The sequence below is a fragment of the Acanthochromis polyacanthus genome, chromosome 16 (assembly GCF_021347895.1).
Source record: "Acanthochromis polyacanthus isolate Apoly-LR-REF ecotype Palm Island chromosome 16, KAUST_Apoly_ChrSc, whole genome shotgun sequence".
NCBI lineage: Eukaryota > Metazoa > Chordata > Actinopteri > Pomacentridae > Acanthochromis > Acanthochromis polyacanthus.
Genome location: NC_067128.1, coordinates 32,739,803 through 32,757,446, shown reverse-complemented (window position 1 = coordinate 32,757,446; position 17,644 = coordinate 32,739,803). Strand labels below are relative to the sequence as shown.

Sequence of the window (17,644 nt, the reverse complement as noted above, 5' to 3'; positions counted from 1 at the left end):
AAACAACAAAACAATTAAAACTTTCCAGCGGAATAAAAGTAAAACACCCAAACTGTATGACTGACATGGTCACAAAATGAAACAGCTGGCTTTTTCTTTTCTTTTTTCTTTTTTTAATAAACATGATTATTATGTCAGAGCCGATGACTGGTGCGTCTTGGCGCACTGAGTCCTGTTATGATTCGGGCACTCCTGCGGTCCCTCCTCCATCAAACGTCAGAAAGGACTGGATATAAAACTCCTATGTGGCCGTACCGACCGCTCAAAAGTCGCATATACCTCGTTAACGTGACAGCCTGCGGTCTGCCTCCTCAGAGAGAATAAAGACTCTCTAGATTTTAATGAGACAGAAAGGAGGAGAGATGCGCCGAGCCGTGGGAATGCTTTGAATCCGCTGGATTGCGCACAAGTATGCAAAAGAAAAGTCTGTTTGCTCCTACAGAGATATTTGTGCCGGATAAATTTTATATATGCCGGAAAGTTGTGGGACTTTGAGTTGACTTAAAATCTAATGGGAGAACACAAAGTTGGATTCCTGCTGATAACTAAAGGGACCGTAACGAGAAAGCGAATTAAGCGAGGAGTTGGTCATCATTAATTGCCAAGGAAAGTTCAAAGAAACACCAGCGGGGTTTGTCAGTTTGATCTGAAGGCTGCTCTGACACTGACCTTGGCAGTAAATCCGCTGTGAATCTGCGCATTTTTTTGAAAACCAAATGCAGAGATGCATTTGGGTAAGGTTTTACTGTTTGTCCTCCTCCTCAACTGCGCAACTTTGAGCTCATCCCTGTCAACTTGTGCCACCGTGGATATCGACCATGTGAAAAGGAAGAGGGTCGAGGCGATACGAGGTCAGATCCTGAGCAAACTCCGGCTCACGAGTCCACCGCACTCCCAGGGACCCAGTAAAATTCCTTATCAGATCCAAGCGTTGTATAACAGCACCAAGGAGCTACTGGAGGAGCTGGGGAGGGACCGGCAGCAGAGTTGCGGTCAGGACAACACAGAGACAGAGTACTATGCCAAAGAGATATACAAATTCAACATGGTGTACGGACCCTCAGAGAGCAGTGAGTATTACACTTTTTAAGGCCGTCAAGCTTATCTTTCTTTGTCGTTTCCGTGCCAGAAAACAAACGTGTCCACAGTGCGTAATTACGCATCAATTGTGCCTGAAGCACGTGCCGGTCATTACGCATCATTCTCAAAAGGACAGCTATGTTATGCTATTGATAAAGATCAGTGACATGTCTAGCTACTCTCAGTTTGATCTGTTAAAAATGATAAAATAAATCTGTTTCCCTTTGCATCCCAAATCCAGAGTCCTTAAAGATGCAAATATTTTTCATTTTTAGTATTTATTCAGACATAAACCGTCCTCTACTTCACCTAGGAAGTCTTTTGTCAGTGTCAAATCAAATAAAGAATAAGGAAAAGACATTTCTGTTAATAAAGGAGGTTTCTCTTCCTAAATTCTATCTCATTTTAATGTGTTGGAGCACTTTGGTTTTGGTCAAACTGAACGGTGACCTTACAGTGCACTTGGAGGATGCACTCTCTTTCTGTAGTGCTCGCCAACCTGTTTCAAGTCTGAACCTGTGTTCCAGGAAAGTCATTCTCCTCCTCCTGCTCCTGACCCCACTCTTCTTCCTCATGTTTTTTTTTCCTCTATGGATCATGTCCCTCTTCCCAGATGTTCCCATTTCCTTTCCAGTCAGGTCCAAATGAGAGGGACATCTGCCCAGGCGGATGGGGATGCCTTTAGGAGAAGGAGTAGGAAAAGTTAACAGAGGTGGACAGGAAAAATTAGATGATGGAAGGACCTCCCTATTCGTCTGGATAGGTGGAATCCGTCTGCACAGACAGTGTGGAGTGGGAGTGGGGTCCCGTGAAGCCCTCACATACACAGACACATTGTTTAGATGGAGCTTAAAGCGACCCCACGGGTGGCCCAGGAGAATGAGATCACTCAGTGCAGTTGCTAAATTGAGTGTGAAACTGAGCCTTAAACCTGAATGACTCCACTGTGTCATCATTTTACCACCAGAAAGTAACACCAGGTAACATTTCCCTGCTTAGTTTAGGTTTTTTTTGTTTGACATTTCTGCCAAACTAATAAGCTGATTTAAGGGCTCTTTTAACTAATTTCTTTGTAGAATTAGCAGCAGGATTAGAGAAAGGGTGCTAGGAGCGACATGTGTCAGTACTTGGAGGAGACTCGAGCAGCATGTGGTCCGACTGAGCCCAGATCACTGAGGAAGCAGAATGGGATAAAATGCTGTGCGTGAGTGAAAACCGGAGAGGGCCTCATGGTCTAGAGCAAAGCCAAGACCATTGCATCACAGTCCCTTTGAAATCAACAGGTGTTTCTCAAAAGACCCATTTTCCCTCAGCAATGTTCTGTTTCGAATCTCACTAAACAGTTTTGACACGGGCAGTAGGTGCTTTGAAATGCCGAATTCACAACCACAGATGGGCTGAAGGTACAAAAATGTGTGGCAGATTTACACGCATGCACTTTATTTTCTCATAGAACCATTGTTTCCTTTAGTGCAATCTCATATAATTAGCCTGAAAAACTAAATGGCAATGACAAATAACAGTGTAAGAGCTGGACTGACACAGCAGCAGCCCCAGTCAGCACTACTATTACTTAGGTACTTAAAATGTCGAGCAGAACTTTCGTTTTGACTTTGTCAGGACTAAAACTGTGGTATTGGCATGGCAGAGGGTGCTTTAGTGCGTCCAGTGTGATCTCATACTTGGGAATATGCATGTTGTCAAAGCATGCTTACATTGAGCCTCCACACTGAAACCGGTTAATGTGATTTTCATATGCAGGAGCAGGCACGATGACCGAGTTTGTGATTCAAGGGGCTGAATATTTATTCAAGTGGGGCAAGGACAATTAGAACAGTGAAAATGAAATAAAAACAGACACAACCTGCCAGTAGATTAACACGATAAATTATGGACATAATGCTCAATTTTTTATTTACTTTTTAAACCTTATCATGTTTGTCCTGGGCTGCACAGTGGGTGGGTGGTTAGCACTTTCGCCTTGCAGATAGAAGATCCCCGGTTTGCATCCCGGCCTTCCTAGGATCTTTCTGCATGGAGTTTGCATGTTCTCCCTGTGCATGTGTGGGTTTTCTCCAGGTTCCTCCCACAGTCCAAAAACATGCTGAGGTTAATAGGTAACTCAATTGTCCAGAAGTGTGAAGGTGAGTGTGACTGTTTGTCTGTATATGTAGCCCTGGTGTCCCCTGCCTTCACACTAAGTCAGCTTGGTGAGGTCTAGCGCCCCCCCCCCCCAACCCTAATGAGAATTAAGCGGTATATAGACAATGGATGGATGGATGTTTGTCCTTCTAACCTATGTCCATATAATTTCCTGGAAGACACATCTTGAGCAGAATAAGCAGTCAACACCATGGCTGAACATTTCCACCTCTATTTAACACAGATTCAGACTTTCAAGCTTTAACAAACTTCAGGAACCAATCCTGTCAACTCCGTGTCATTATTTCTCTCCAGAATCAGTTCCTGGCTGAGTTACTCCAGCATCACAACTTGCCATTTACCGTGTAATGTAAAGTAATTTGACAGTGTTTGAGCGGTTGGTGAGCTGGTGTGCTCGAGCTGCAGCACACGGTGGACAAAGATGTGCACATTCTGGAAGAAGCAGCTGCACAGAGTTACACTTAAACCATTTTAAAGCAAGAACTAATTATTTTCAAGAGGAAAAAACAAACAAATCTGCAATTCTGACGCGCAAACACGGGTTTTTAGGGATTTTAATTTTTCCAGTCAAACCTTAAATCATATTTGAGTGTTTCCTAAGTTGGTGGGAGTACAAAGCTCAACTCTGCCGTAGCCCCATTTAACAGTTTCCAACATCAGGTGTATTCTCACATTTTATCTGATGGTACTTTCATTACAGCTGAAGTAATGGAAAGGACAAAAACCTCATCGCATACTAATGATGTACTGATTCTGTCAAACTGATTCAAAGTCCCTGCACATTTTTGATCCAGAAATCTGTCAAATTTGTCCCAAGATCTTCTAATTGAAGAACAAAATATATAATGTGATCCAGAACAACACATGGTACTGTTTTCTGATCTGATTCCCCTACCAACAGGAAATCATTCGCATTCAAAAATGTTACAAAACCCTGTTGAAAAGTTGCATTTCTTTAACAAGGGGACAATGGTACAGTTAAGGTTTGGTTAGGTTCAGGCCCAAATGAAGGGTTTGGAAGCAGAGTGGTCGACCCACTTTCAAAGTTTAGTGTTTTCAACAATGGTCTAACACTGGAAGCGCCACTATGTTTGGGTTGTGGGTAAGACCACTTCGACACTAAAATCTAGATCATTAAATATTACAGAAATTGTATAAAATTCAGTTTTGATTTTCCGTGGGATACACCACTCTGCTTCTAAAACCCTCAAATATAACTAAGTTCAGTTTAGGCAAAATTCATGGTTTTGGTTAAAATAAAGGCAGTGAGGTTATGAAAGGACAAGGTTACCATCTGCTTGCTGCAGCCTGGAAACAATCATCTGCTGATTTGCAAAGTTAAATCCCTGAGTTAACTTGCAAAATGAAATGCAAATGGCCTACTGGAAGGCAGTGAAACTAAATGGGTGATGCTGTATCCAGCTCTGTTAATATATCCATTAACTATCAGCCCACATGTTCTGCCTCAGCAGATGTCCTGTTTTGCTTCTGCTTTAATTAATGCTGTAGATGGCTTTGCTACTTAACCTTGATTATTCTTTAGAAGACACATTCTTTCATTCATCAAAAATGTGTAGATTTATCCTAAGTCTTCTTTTTTTTAGGTGTCTCTCCTGGGAATCAGTCTGTCATTTCCCTCAAACATATGAGCGACTGTTCATTGTTCTCACCAAACTATAGTATATTCTATGAAATATCAAAGTAAGTCCTTTAAAATCAGGTAGAAACGGTAGGCTGTGAATGACGCCAGTGGCAAAAACCCACCACCACCCCCAGGTGTTGCCTCAGGATGAGAGAACTGCTTTGACTCTGAGCCAGTGACATCACTCTCCTTACCTCGGTTAATGTGGGCAAACATATATTTGCCCTTTGACGGGTTTTGAAGGTAAACTGTTGATCTTTGGTGGATCTGAGGCAACTCTGCGAACTACCACAAGTCATAGACTGGCGCAAATGAAGCAGAGAGCTGCTGGAAGACTCGATAATATCGGAAAGATTTCCTTTTATAGCATGGTACGCATACAGAATCTGGCATATGTCAATGACTGAGGTTGGGCTGTGGAGAAGTCATCATGGTCAGAAGGAGTTCAGGTCCAAAAAGTTGTCAGTGGGACTGAGGATAGCAAGGGTTTTTGATACGCAGATACCACAGAGCTGAAGTCATGCTTAGCTCAATAATATTGCTCTTTCAATTACAACATTTTCACTTGCACCAAATATAGACAAAACGTGTTGGAGGAACACAGAGGACTCTTGATAAGGCTGGCAACAACACTCATCATTCACTGTGGGCTGGTAAACTTAACACCAGCTACTCCAAGAGTCAGTAAGACTGAGATCAAACTTTAGGTGTGAACAGGTTGACAAGTCTTCTAGTATATAGATATTTAGATAGACACTGAACATTTCAGTAAAAACAGGGTTTCATTTGGCATATGATAAACGTAAAAAGAAAGAGAAATACAGATTCCATTGCAGTCTAGAGCCTGATATAGTTACATTTGTGCTGGCTCAGGTTGGGATATCATTTAATGGATGACTTTACCTCACTGGAGCACAACTTGAGAGTTTGGAAGCAGAGTGGTCTAACCCACTTTGAGTTAGACTACTCTAACCCAAAGTCTAACTCACTTTGGGTTAGTTTGTGAGAAAAAGTGGTCAAAGTTGTGTGTTTCCAAGAATGGTCTAACATTGAAAACGCCACTGTAACATTATATTTAGGTTGTGGATTAGACCACTTTGCCACTAAAATCTAGACTATAAAATATTACAGAATTATATAAATCTCAGTTAGGGCTTTTTGTGGGTTAGACCATTCTGCTTCTAACCCCTTCAACTGTGACACTTAGCCCAACCTGCTCCTCCTTCAGTAACTGAGGCTGAAGTCAGCAACTACAACTGATTAAAGTTGAAATGATCATTTGACACGCTGGTCACCTGATGGACAGAAAATTATTTTTCATTTTTATTTTCATCATCATTAAATTGTTGAATATAGGTATCATATATCTATGATAATCTCTCTATTATAGTCATTTTCAAAGCATCCATCCATCAACTGCAGTGTTTATCCTGTAAAGGTTAGAAAGTGGGCTTCCCAGCTGACCCGAGGGTAAAGTACATCCTAGATTGGTTGCAAGTCCATCACAGGACTAAGATAATGATTCACTAAACCTAAACTTTAAAATTTAGAATCAATTCAATCAATTCACCTGCCTTGTATGTCTTTGGACTGTGGGAGGAAGTCACAGCACCTGAAGAAACCCACATAAGTACAGCAAGAACATGCAACCTCAAAGCAGGTTCAGACCTTGAGGTGACATTGTTAACCACTGCACCACTGTGTTGTTCCAATGGTTGTATTTTCCAAGTAAAAGTGTTAAAGTTTCTACAGGTTTTTGAGTGTTGTCAGCCAAAAATGACTGATTTTACGAAACATATTGGCTTTTCAGAAATTTGTACACATCCTAAACAGGATTTTTCATTATTTTCTGAAATGTTAACAAACTAAACAAGTAGCCATTAAGAGATGCTGGACTAATTGTTTGTGGAATTAAAATGAAGTTGCTGTACACGATTCCGACACAAACAGTCATCCTCATAGGCCCTTTTCGCAACACAAGTTTCCAAAAGTCTGAGAACGCAGACTTAATTACAAAGAGTTGACGTCTGATTCCATTCGTCTGCTTCATTTCAGGGTCCAGTTATTGTCTGTGTTGGCTCGCTGTCACACCGACGGCTTAATGGGAAGCTCAAATCAAATGTCTGCTGTGAAAATGGAAACTCCTAAACCCTTTCTCTCACCAAACCTTCGTTCTATTCTCTTTGCTCCAGACGATCTGGTTTACTGCCCAAAAGGAATCACCTCTAAGGTTTTCCGCTTCAACGTGTCCGCCATGGAAAGGAACTCGACCAACCTCTTCAGAGCAGAGTTTCGAGCTCTGAGGGTTCCAAACTCTACTGCCAAGAGGAACGAACAGCGGATTGAGCTCTACAGGTGCGTAAAGGTACAGTTTCCTTGTCCTTCTACCCCTGAACAAAGGCAAAGGTCGAAGTCAAGGCAACAAGAAGCAGAATGCTGTTTTTCTTGGATCTTGGAAAAAATAGTACGACTACAATTGCGGTCTATCAAGGTCTCATCTCCAAAAAAACGTTGTTTTCCACCACATTATTTCAGGCCCTTATTGACACAAACAGGCAATTACAACATGAGCCAGACCATGTGGAAGGTTTGCAGAACCAGGATGAGGATACTGTTTTTGCAGCACTGGTAGCCGGCACCATCTAAATCATCTAATATGGTCCAAATTTGTGGTTATGTAGAAAAGAATTTTGCCCTTTTGGTCTTAAAAACAACATGCAAACTTTATTACGCTTCAAAAAGCGACTCTGGTCTGCAGAGTATTAAAATAATGCTGTACACAAGCTGCAGTAAACATGAGCAGCTCAATAATGATGCTGTAAGGATCCAATAGGCATAAAATAAGTCAATGAAAACAATAAGAGAAAATCCACAAAGCAAAGAGAATCTGGCTTTTTTATCATTTCATATCATAAAAAAACCAAAGGACATTATCTTACAAACACAACTGCCAATATTAACTATATTAACAGAGAAACCTGACCAATAAATCAACATAACATAATTTAATCAACACCAGCATGTGTGCCAAATACACCACTAAGCCTAGAACATAGAAGTTTGATTGGTTGGCAGCTAATAAGTCTGCATTTGTAGAAGAGCTTAATCTTTAGGTCAGTGTTGTGTAGAGCAGCAGCAAGAGGCAGGTGCTGTCATTCTACCAAAGCAAAACATTTTCACTGCAAGCAGATATACCTTTTTGTTTTTGTCCAAACATATACAATGCATACCTGAGCATTGTTTTACTGTCGATGCTGGATACACGACAGACAAACATACACTTTGACTGTCTCTATGGTAGTCAAAACAGTGTCTCGATCATTATAAGTTGTAATAATGTGTCACAATTTCAGGATAAGCTAACGGCATGAAGGAGCGATCAACCAGTCAAACAGCTGAGTTCATTTCAGCAACAAAAAAAAAAAGTGTTTTCTCTAAGAATCTTAACATTTTACTGTGGTTATTAAGTAAAGAGTGAAACAATCTAAAATGTCCACCTGTGGCAGAGCTGAGACGCTTTAGCAGCTTCATGTGGCAGAACTCAGTATTGCTGTTCGCTCGAAAAAACTCTTTCTTTTCTCACTACTTGCTTAGCATTGTTAGCAAAGCCAGAACTAATACCAGTAATTCTGGTCTGCTGGTACCACAGATTTGACCATGAAAACATATTAAACTAACTTAGCCGGAAGTTATGGTGGGAAACTTATCAGATGTAAAAAAAAAACTTACCTTAGGGAGGCTGTCTAACTTGGATTAAACAAACTGAAAAAATATTAAGATAGCCTTATTAAATAGAAGAGTTTTAAAAGAGTGATGACCCAAGCACACACCAGGGGAGATGGCGGGTTAACAAGGTCATTCATTTTAGTCATTTTGGTCTGTTTAAAAGGGAAATAGCATCCGCCACCTAATCATCTACACCTGGAATCTACTTCCTCAGAATGTTCCCACTGAACACAAGAAGAAAAGGCTAAAATTGAACCAACATCTGTGAAGGCTTGATTGCACTACATATTTTTGTCATGTGAAAGAATAAAATGAATAAAAAATAGTAATTTAATGTGAAAGGGGTTAATCCAGTTGCAGTTCTACCCCGTCTTCATAGCAAATTTCTTTCGAACAGCAGCCAGGTGTTGGCAACAAACAAGCTTCAATAGAACAACACATGCCCTACATGGTCAAAGAAACACGTACATATAGACAAATTCATCCACTAGTTAGCTGGTGGAGGAAGAAGAGCAGCGAGTAAGCTAAAGAGACAATGTAAGTAGAGGAGAAAGTGCTGAAAGAAGACAGAACTCAAGACATACATGCATCAGTTGAACGAAACATGTCTCCAGGTTAATGCACATGTATGTAGTCCTCTGCCACGTATAGGCCAAAATCTAAAAATGGGGAGAAAAAAAAAACATATTTCCCAGCTTTGCACGAGTTCAGGTGTGTTTTAGTAACTTTAGCTAACTGGTCTATTGTTGTAGTTTCAGGTGGGTGTAATATGAAAGCTCAATATGTACATGACGTGCTGAGGAGGTCTAATAGGTTCAAAGAAGGAAAACCATCTGTTGTTGTTCTATCATACACCACATGTGTTGTGCTGTGATGTTGGCCTGAAGGTCCATCAAGCCACCACTTTAGTCAATCCCTGTGTCTCCTGTAGTGCCATCAGCATTGGGACATTTTTTTTTTTGCTTTTTTGTTAACTCTAAAAGCTTCGGTGATCCTCCGATTTGCATAAGTAATAACTTAATTCATTTTAAATTAGCCTCAGTTCTGCCTTGTGTCTGTTAGCAAACATTAGTGTGGCGGTGACTATGATAAACATTATAGCTGCTCATGTTCAGCGTGTTAGCATTGGCACTTTTAGCGTGTTAGCACTCCATTTTCACACCATGAGGGAGAAACTTAAATTGTACTGGGAATGATTCCACTGTTTACAACTCAAGATGGCAGTGACCAATCTTCGTGTGCTGCTGCTTCTCATTCTTTACAGGGTGTACGGGCTGTTTTAAATAATAAGCATAAGGAAAATAAAATGGAAATATGAGTACAAAAGCACTGAGTAGCATTTGTTTTACTGCAGAATTAGAAGTATGAGGATTAACAGTACTGTGCTTGTTCACTATAGCATAATATTTAAAACATTTCAGAATATTACTTTGGCTGATGTAAGAAATCCATGTTTGCTTGCTCTTGTCAACACTTGCAGGCTTTCAAGTGCCAACCTGGATGCATAAGAGCTTTCAGAAAAAATTTACTTTCCCAGCTATAATTAAGACTTGGATGCTGACAATAATGCTATTCAAAAATGGGAAATTGAAATGTAAAGGTTATATACACTCACCAGCCACTTTATTAGGTACCCCTGTTCAGTTGCTTGTTAACACCAATAGCAAATCAGCCAATCTCATGGCTGCAACTCAATGCATTTAGGCATGTGGACTGGTCAAGACAGCTAGCGGAAGTTCAAACCGAGCATCAGAATGGAGAAGAAAGGGGACTTAAGTGACTTTGAAAGTGGCATGGTTGTTGGTGATTGATGGGCTGGTCTGAGTGTTTCACAAACTGCTGATCTACTGGGATTTTCACACACAACCATCTCTAGGGTTTACAGAGAATGGTCCCAAAAAGAGAAAATATCCAGTGAACAGCAGCTGTGTGGACCAAAATGCCCTGTTGATGTGAGAGGTCAGAGGAGAATGGGCAGACTGGTTGGAGATGATAGAAAGACAACAGGAACTCAAATAAGCACTGGTTACAACCAAGGAATGCAGAATACCATCTCTGAACACACAACACGTCCAACCTTGAAGAAGATGGACTACAGCAGCAGAAGAACACACCGGGTGTCACTGCTGTCAGCTAAGAACAGGAAACTGAGGATACAATAGACACAGGTTCACCAAAACTGGACAACAGAAGATTAAAAAAACATTGCCTGGTCTGATGAGGCTCCATTTCAGCTGCAACATTCAGATGATCAGAATTTGGCGTAAACAACATGAAAACATGGATCCATCCTGCCTTGTATCAACGGTTCAGGCTGCAGCTGGTTGTGTAATGGTGTGGTATAGCATTTAGCTCAAAGCACCACTGTACCTAAGTAAAACCTCATTCATAGTGTTGTTTCCATCTCCTTATTGGGTATATAATACAATTCCATTCATCTTTTTCTTTTACCATCTGCATCTTGCACAATCAGTAGAACAAGACATGAGTTTGACAAATAACTTGAACCAGGACTCTTGTCCGGTGGCTGCTCTGTTCTACTTAATCTTGTTTGAGTTGTTTTAGCATTAAGAGCAAACCTTTCATAGCAACCCTTTATTTTTTGCTTTGCAGATTGTCAGGCCAAATGAGCACATTAGGAAACAACGCTACATCGGAGCCAAGAATGTGCTGACCAAAGGTACTCCAGAATGGGTCTCCTTCGATGTGACTGAAACAGTGCGGGAGTGGCTGATGAACAGAGGTGAGGCTGAGGTCATCTCATTTCATAACAATCAGGAGTTGTTTCCCCAAGCTGTCATTAGGCCTAATGATAAAGGATGGTCATTTAGAATTAATGAGAGCTCATTTCCACAAGCTGTCATTAATCCAAATGATCATTGAATTCAGAAAGTTGCACTTCTATTACAAGTTGACACAAGAATTTTTGACAATCCTTCTTTCCGTAATTGTGTCCCATTAGGATCTAATCTGGGTTTGGAAATCAGTGTGCACTGTCCCTGCCACACCTTCAATCCAAACGGTGACATCATTGACAATGAAAACGAGGTGCTGGAGGTGAAGTTTAGAGGTGGGCTTCAACAACACTTTGTCACATAACTGATCAGACCAGTTAGTTGTCTGCAGATCTAATGTTTATGAATGCATTCTTGCCATCTTTATTATCATCTTACCATTCCCCCTTTTAGTTTAAATTGTATCACTGTATCTTCATATGGTCTATGGCTGTTCAACCATACTAGCAAATATACTTTTACTCTGGTTTGGCCTGAAATAGTTAAATTAGACTGACTTTTGTTTGTCTTATATTGAACTGACTGATACTGCATTCAATAATATTACAGGATCTTTTATTCAAAAATGCTAAGAATATACTTGTAATGAAAACACAAATATGTATATAAATACACAGTTTGGTAAACTGAATGCTGAATGTGTAGATGGATGGAAACTCAGACAGGAAAGTGCTGTAATAGGTAATAGTGGGTTAAAGTGCACCTTCATCGTGTCCATATTAAGGTGTTGATGGTGATGATGATCACAGTCGCTTGGATCTGGATCACCTAAAGAAGAAGAAGGAACAGTATCTGCCTCATCTCATCCTCATGATGATCCCTCCCCACCGCCTGGACACTCAGTCCACCCGCCGACGCAAGAGAGCGCTGGACACAAACTACTGTTTCTCGTAAGGGATAAACTAATGAATAGCAGAAAAGTACTTGTATATCTGTACGCAGTATATGTGACCAAGAACATGTTAAATGTGAAGAGACTATAAGTGAGGGGTTGGAGACAGAATAGTCGAACCCACAAAAAATTCAAACTGAGTTTTCTATCCTTTATGTAACATTTTATGGTCTACATTTTAGTGGCAAAGTGGTCTATCGCACAACCCAAATATAGTGTTATAGTGGCGCTTTGAATGTTAAACCATTCTTGAAAATACAAAACTTTGAACCCGTTTTTCTCAAAAACTACAGAAAATGGGCTAGACCATTCTGCTTCCAAACCCTTCAAGTATACCATTAACATTTCAAACTAACTATTGTTGTGCATCCTCGTCACAGAAACACGGAGGAGAGCTGCTGTGTTCGCCGGCTCCACATTGATTTCCGACGTGATCTGGACTGGAAGTGGATCCATGAGCCCAGTGGTTACGATGCCAACTACTGCTCCGGGCCCTGCCCTTATCTGAGGAGCTCAGACACAACGCACAGCTCGGTAAGAAGCACCTCGCAGGGAAAGCTTGTGAGAAGTTTGCGCAATGAAAATTGCAACAGAGCAAGAACATATTTTGCCATTTGCCTCTTGGGGTAAATTGAAGGACCAAAATGTTGGCCTTTGGTTTTGGCACCAGATCCACAGAACATGACATGCATAAAATAATTACAAGGGGAAGACTGGATCCTGAATATGCTCAGGGATAGGTGGATTTAAACCAAATCCAAACCAAAACCCAGAGAAAGACCAGAAAAACACAGGTACAGTGCACACACTTAGGATGCACCACATGATCAGAGCTGAGAGTAAGCCCACTCTGATCTAAATAACACACAAGAGCCACATCCATCCATCCATGTCCTTCTCCTCAGCAACATTTTCCAGTTTTTCTTGGGGAATTCGAAGGCATTCCTAGGCCAGATGAGATATGTAATCCTTCCAGCGAGTTCTGGGTCTATGCAGGGGTCTCCTCTTAGTTGGATGTGCCCAGAAAACCCCGAAAGGTGTCCAGAAGGCATCCTAGCCAGATGGCTGGACTGAAGGCCGGCTAGTAAATGAAGCGCTTCAACTTCCAGCTCAGTTCCCTCTCCACCACGATGGTCTGAGATAATGGACAATTAAAATTACTGTGGATGCTGCACCAATCCGTCTGTCCATCTCACTGTCTGTTTTCCACTCACTCATGAACAACAAGAGGAACAATATGTCTTTTCAGAAATGATGTCCATATTAGTCTGGATAATCCCCCACCTCACTCAGAAGCGTTTGTTTGGAATCATATTGTACTACAGAAATAATCCTTCCGATACTATTTATTGTGAAGTTTATTCCTGACTTTGCCAGGGAGGTCAAACTGTAACCTCTTTCAGTGTATTGTTTTGGTTACTCAGCCCACACTTGAACTACTTGCTGACATTACCAGTGTAAGCGTCACAGGCAGTTGTGTCCAGCAAACACTTGGACAAGCAGACAGCATTTTGTAGACCTTAATCTTCCAGCATTTACTGTCACGGAGTGTAGCAATTACACTGATTTAAGCTAGCCAGCAAATTACAAAGATGTCATCTCTCATCAGGCACCCATCATACAGCTGACAGCACAACTGTAATTTAAAGTGAGTTTTAACCTCTCCTGTGTGTTTTTCAACAGCTGCTGAGCCTGTACAACACTCTGAATCCAGAGGCATCCGCCTCCCCCTGCTGTGTCCCACAAGACCTGGAACCTCTCACTATACTCTACTACTCTGGACGAACCCCAAAGTGGAGCAGCTCTCCAACATGATTGTCAAGTCTTGCAAGTGTAGCTGAGAAGACATGAAGGCGAGGTAGAATGGCAGGATTTTACTAGGTACAGACCGAACCCATGCTCTATGACTTTTGGACTTGTAGCTGTGACAAATACTTAAACTGACCCTGTGGCCTCATGGCTTAGATCTGAACACCACTCTGGAGGTGACACATTTTTAAGGATTGCAGATTTGCTCAAAAACTTTTTTTTCCCCTTGTTTTGTACTTTTCCTCCAACCCAGTCCGTTTTGGATGACTTGTAGTTTAAATTTGACTCGCAAACCAAACCTCACCCAAACCAAACTTAGCTGTCCAATCAAGGAATGATCTTGAAATAGTTCCATCTGTATTTGTGAAGGTGGACAACATAGTCTTCAGGCTAGATTGCAGAGATCTGTGACAAAAAGAAAAAACAACAACCTGGAGCTGCTTCATTTTCAACAGCTGTAAAATACTTATTTTGTGGTTTATTTCTGCAAATAGTGTCTACGTTCTCAGTAGTGCGGCTGTCTTGTTTCTAGCCTCGGTATTATTTTGTTAATCGTCACAAATAGACAGATCTTTCCTGAATGGTCAAAGAGTCCCTTCAGGCTGGATTTTTCCTTGAACTTGCCTTAAGTTCCCTTTGCTTCAAACAGTGGGCATTATCTTCAAACACAAAAGGAGAAAGGACAGACTTGCTGCTGTATCCAAAGCCATAGCTGTGGTCAGGGAAAAGGAGAGCTGAGAGAGAATGCCTGTTGGATTTGCAATGGAAAGTCAATGAACAAAGAAGTTGAGCCAAGCTTTTCTTTTTTTGGCCAGCCAGCAGCAATGGCCTTTTTTTTTTCGGTGCATCTATTAGAACGGATGGAAGAAGAAGAAGAAGAGGGGACCTGTATGGAAGGGAAGAACTGTGATGGAAACTAGCCATGAGTACACTGCCATTCACTGGAAGTTTTCATCCATAACAGGTTCAAATTATTTTTGGTACATCAAAGAATATACTGGAAAAGAACAAGTCTTACGTAACAGGTTTTTATGAGATTTCTTTTACATTAACAGCAGATTTAGTCTGTTATGCAACTTGTCATATAGTGATTGTTTCACTAACTGGGATGAAAATCGACATGTATGTCCATTCTCTGTGATGGAAACAATTTTGTATTAAACTATGGGTACTGCTACGTTTCCTTGTGATTTAGAGAAAATGCCTTTTTTTTTTTTTGTCCATGTACAAATTAGTTTAACCTGTTGTATGTGATCCAAAATATGTCTGACAAAAAGTCTTGTGTATTAAAAGGTGACAAACCCCAGAAAGTCAAATCAGAGCCCTTTTCTCCAGCAATAACAGGAAATGTAATTTAAAATGCTTTTCTCCTTCTTAATTACACTACTCTAGTATCAAATCACCTGTCGTCCGTCAGTCCAGCCAGCTGACAAGGAGTCACGTGTGCAGTCGGGACTCCGGTGCTCCCAAAAAACACTGCAGTCTTTCATTCCCTCTGCTCTGTCTCTGTTTGTTTTGGTGCTCTTTTACAGTGTGAAGCCCTAATGGAACAAAAAATGAAGAGGGAGGGGGAAAAAGTCATAACATGACAGTGGCTGGATGTACAGTTAGACCTCATTTTCTCCGAGTCAGGAGACCGATTCTGAATCCCTGTACTGTTTGACGCTCGCCCAGTCAAGAGTCATCTAGCATTCGGATGGCATTTACTGTAGATGATGCTATTTTGTCAGTAATACTGTTTGACTGACTTGATTGTTATTAAAAAGACAACGTGCAAAGCTGTATGAGCCCTTTTTAAACCACAGGAATCCCTCCTTGCACTCGCGAAACAATCAAACGTAACGGATCTGTGAAAACATTTAACTCCCAAATTAGGAAATGATGAATTTATCCGCTGGTCTTAACCGCCATATTGAAATGCCATTTAAAATGCCGTTTTCTCATAATGTTTGAGTTCCACACAAACATAATTTTTCTTACTTGAATCTCACCAGCCCCACCTGTTTCCTGCAGGCCTTTTTTTTTCTAACAGAGTAATAAATTCAAGTGCTCTTTCTCAGGGATTGTTGCTTAACAGCTTTCCCAGGCAAAGAGCAATTATTCTTATTTTCAGAGCATATTAATGTGCAGTCATCATTTTCTTATTTTTCACAAAATGCTTAGTATAAATCAGACAGAAAATCCCCAGAGATGTATTTTACAGTTGGTACTACCCTCTAGGTATTTATTCTCCTTGCTTTGTCTTTTTAGCTTTTAAATTCATCAAAACATCACTGGAATCTCTGAGCTGCTTGGAGAAGAGCTGCAGAGCGTCTGGGCCAACATAAGTGTAGTAACAGCTTATTAATGTCCACACTTCATAAATATCTCACAAATATTCAAACTGCAAACTCGACTTTAAAAATGCTCCAAACAATTTATCCATCAAAATAGAAGGCAATTAATATAATAGCTGACAAAGAAATGATTGAAATTACATCAAATTTGTCAGTGCTGACCAATTATCCGATCCTATATTCGGTATTTTTCTTCTTTTTTGGTACCGTTTCAATCAAATTCCTGTTTTTTTTTCAAGACTTGCACTTACTAGTTTTGCCCACAACCCAAAAAGATTCAGTTTACTGTCATAGAGGAAGAAACAAATCAGAGAAAATTCACATTTAAGTAGCTGGAATTCAGTTTACTGTCATAGAGAAGGAAAGAAACCAGAAAATACTAACTGTAAAGAAGCTGGAAACACAGAATTTAGACTTTAAAAGTTCCCCAAACCAATTATCTATCAAAATGAAGGCAATTGATGTAATAGTTGGCAAAGAATTAATTCAAATTATACAAAAATTGTCAGAGTTGACCAATTATCTGATCTGATGTTCTGCATTTTTCCATTTATTCGTATCGTTTTTATCAAATTCCTGTCCCCCCCCCCCCCCCTCTTTTTTTTTTAAAGACTTGCATTTACTAGTTTTGTCCACAACCCAAAAAGATTCAGGAGTCAGCAAGTTATAAGATCTAATATTCTGCATTTTTCCATTTGTATGAATGGATGAAAACAAGTTAATCTAAAAGTGCTTGTACAAGAAAACAGTCCAGTGTTGAGTGAACCGTTTACAGAATAAAAATCACATCGAACTGGATTTTAAAAATGTGACACTAGTGAACTTTAATGATTTCACTCACAGTTTTAATTGGAAAACTTTGTTAGAATAGAGAAGAAAAGCAGCCCGATCCTGCCTAATGCTGACCCTAAACTTGTTCTAATTGACTGCTTATTCCTGATCTACAAATGTCTAACCATTAATAAACACCTTCATTAGAAGTGGCTCAATCGATGGTGGTTACATAAATGTTTGTCATTTTCGCTAATGGACTGCAATTAGTCGCACAGATTTGGGGTTGGATGTCGGGTTGAGCTAATACGGACTGACAAGTAGCCAGAGAGAATTCCCTTTCTCTGCATGCCCATTATTGTTCCCTGTCAGAACCAATCAGAGATGAACCATGATGGAGACACAAAGACCAGAGGGCATGACGAGGACT

General features: G+C 40.5%; 1 protein-coding gene across 1 annotated transcript; it reads left to right on the top strand.

Moving 5' to 3' along the window:
* Positions 1-243: 243 nt before the first annotated feature.
* LOC110952377 (transforming growth factor beta-3 proprotein-like) lies at positions 244-15,889 on the top strand. The gene is given in 8 exon segments (XM_051960625.1): positions 244-1,070; positions 7,078-7,244; positions 11,225-11,354; positions 11,574-11,681; positions 12,131-12,296; positions 12,679-12,832; positions 13,982-14,090; positions 14,093-15,889. Coding segments are annotated over 8 exon segments (1,227 nt in total). The 5' UTR covers positions 244-724; the 3' UTR covers positions 14,140-15,889.
* The last annotated feature ends 1,755 nt before the right edge of the window (positions 15,890-17,644 follow it).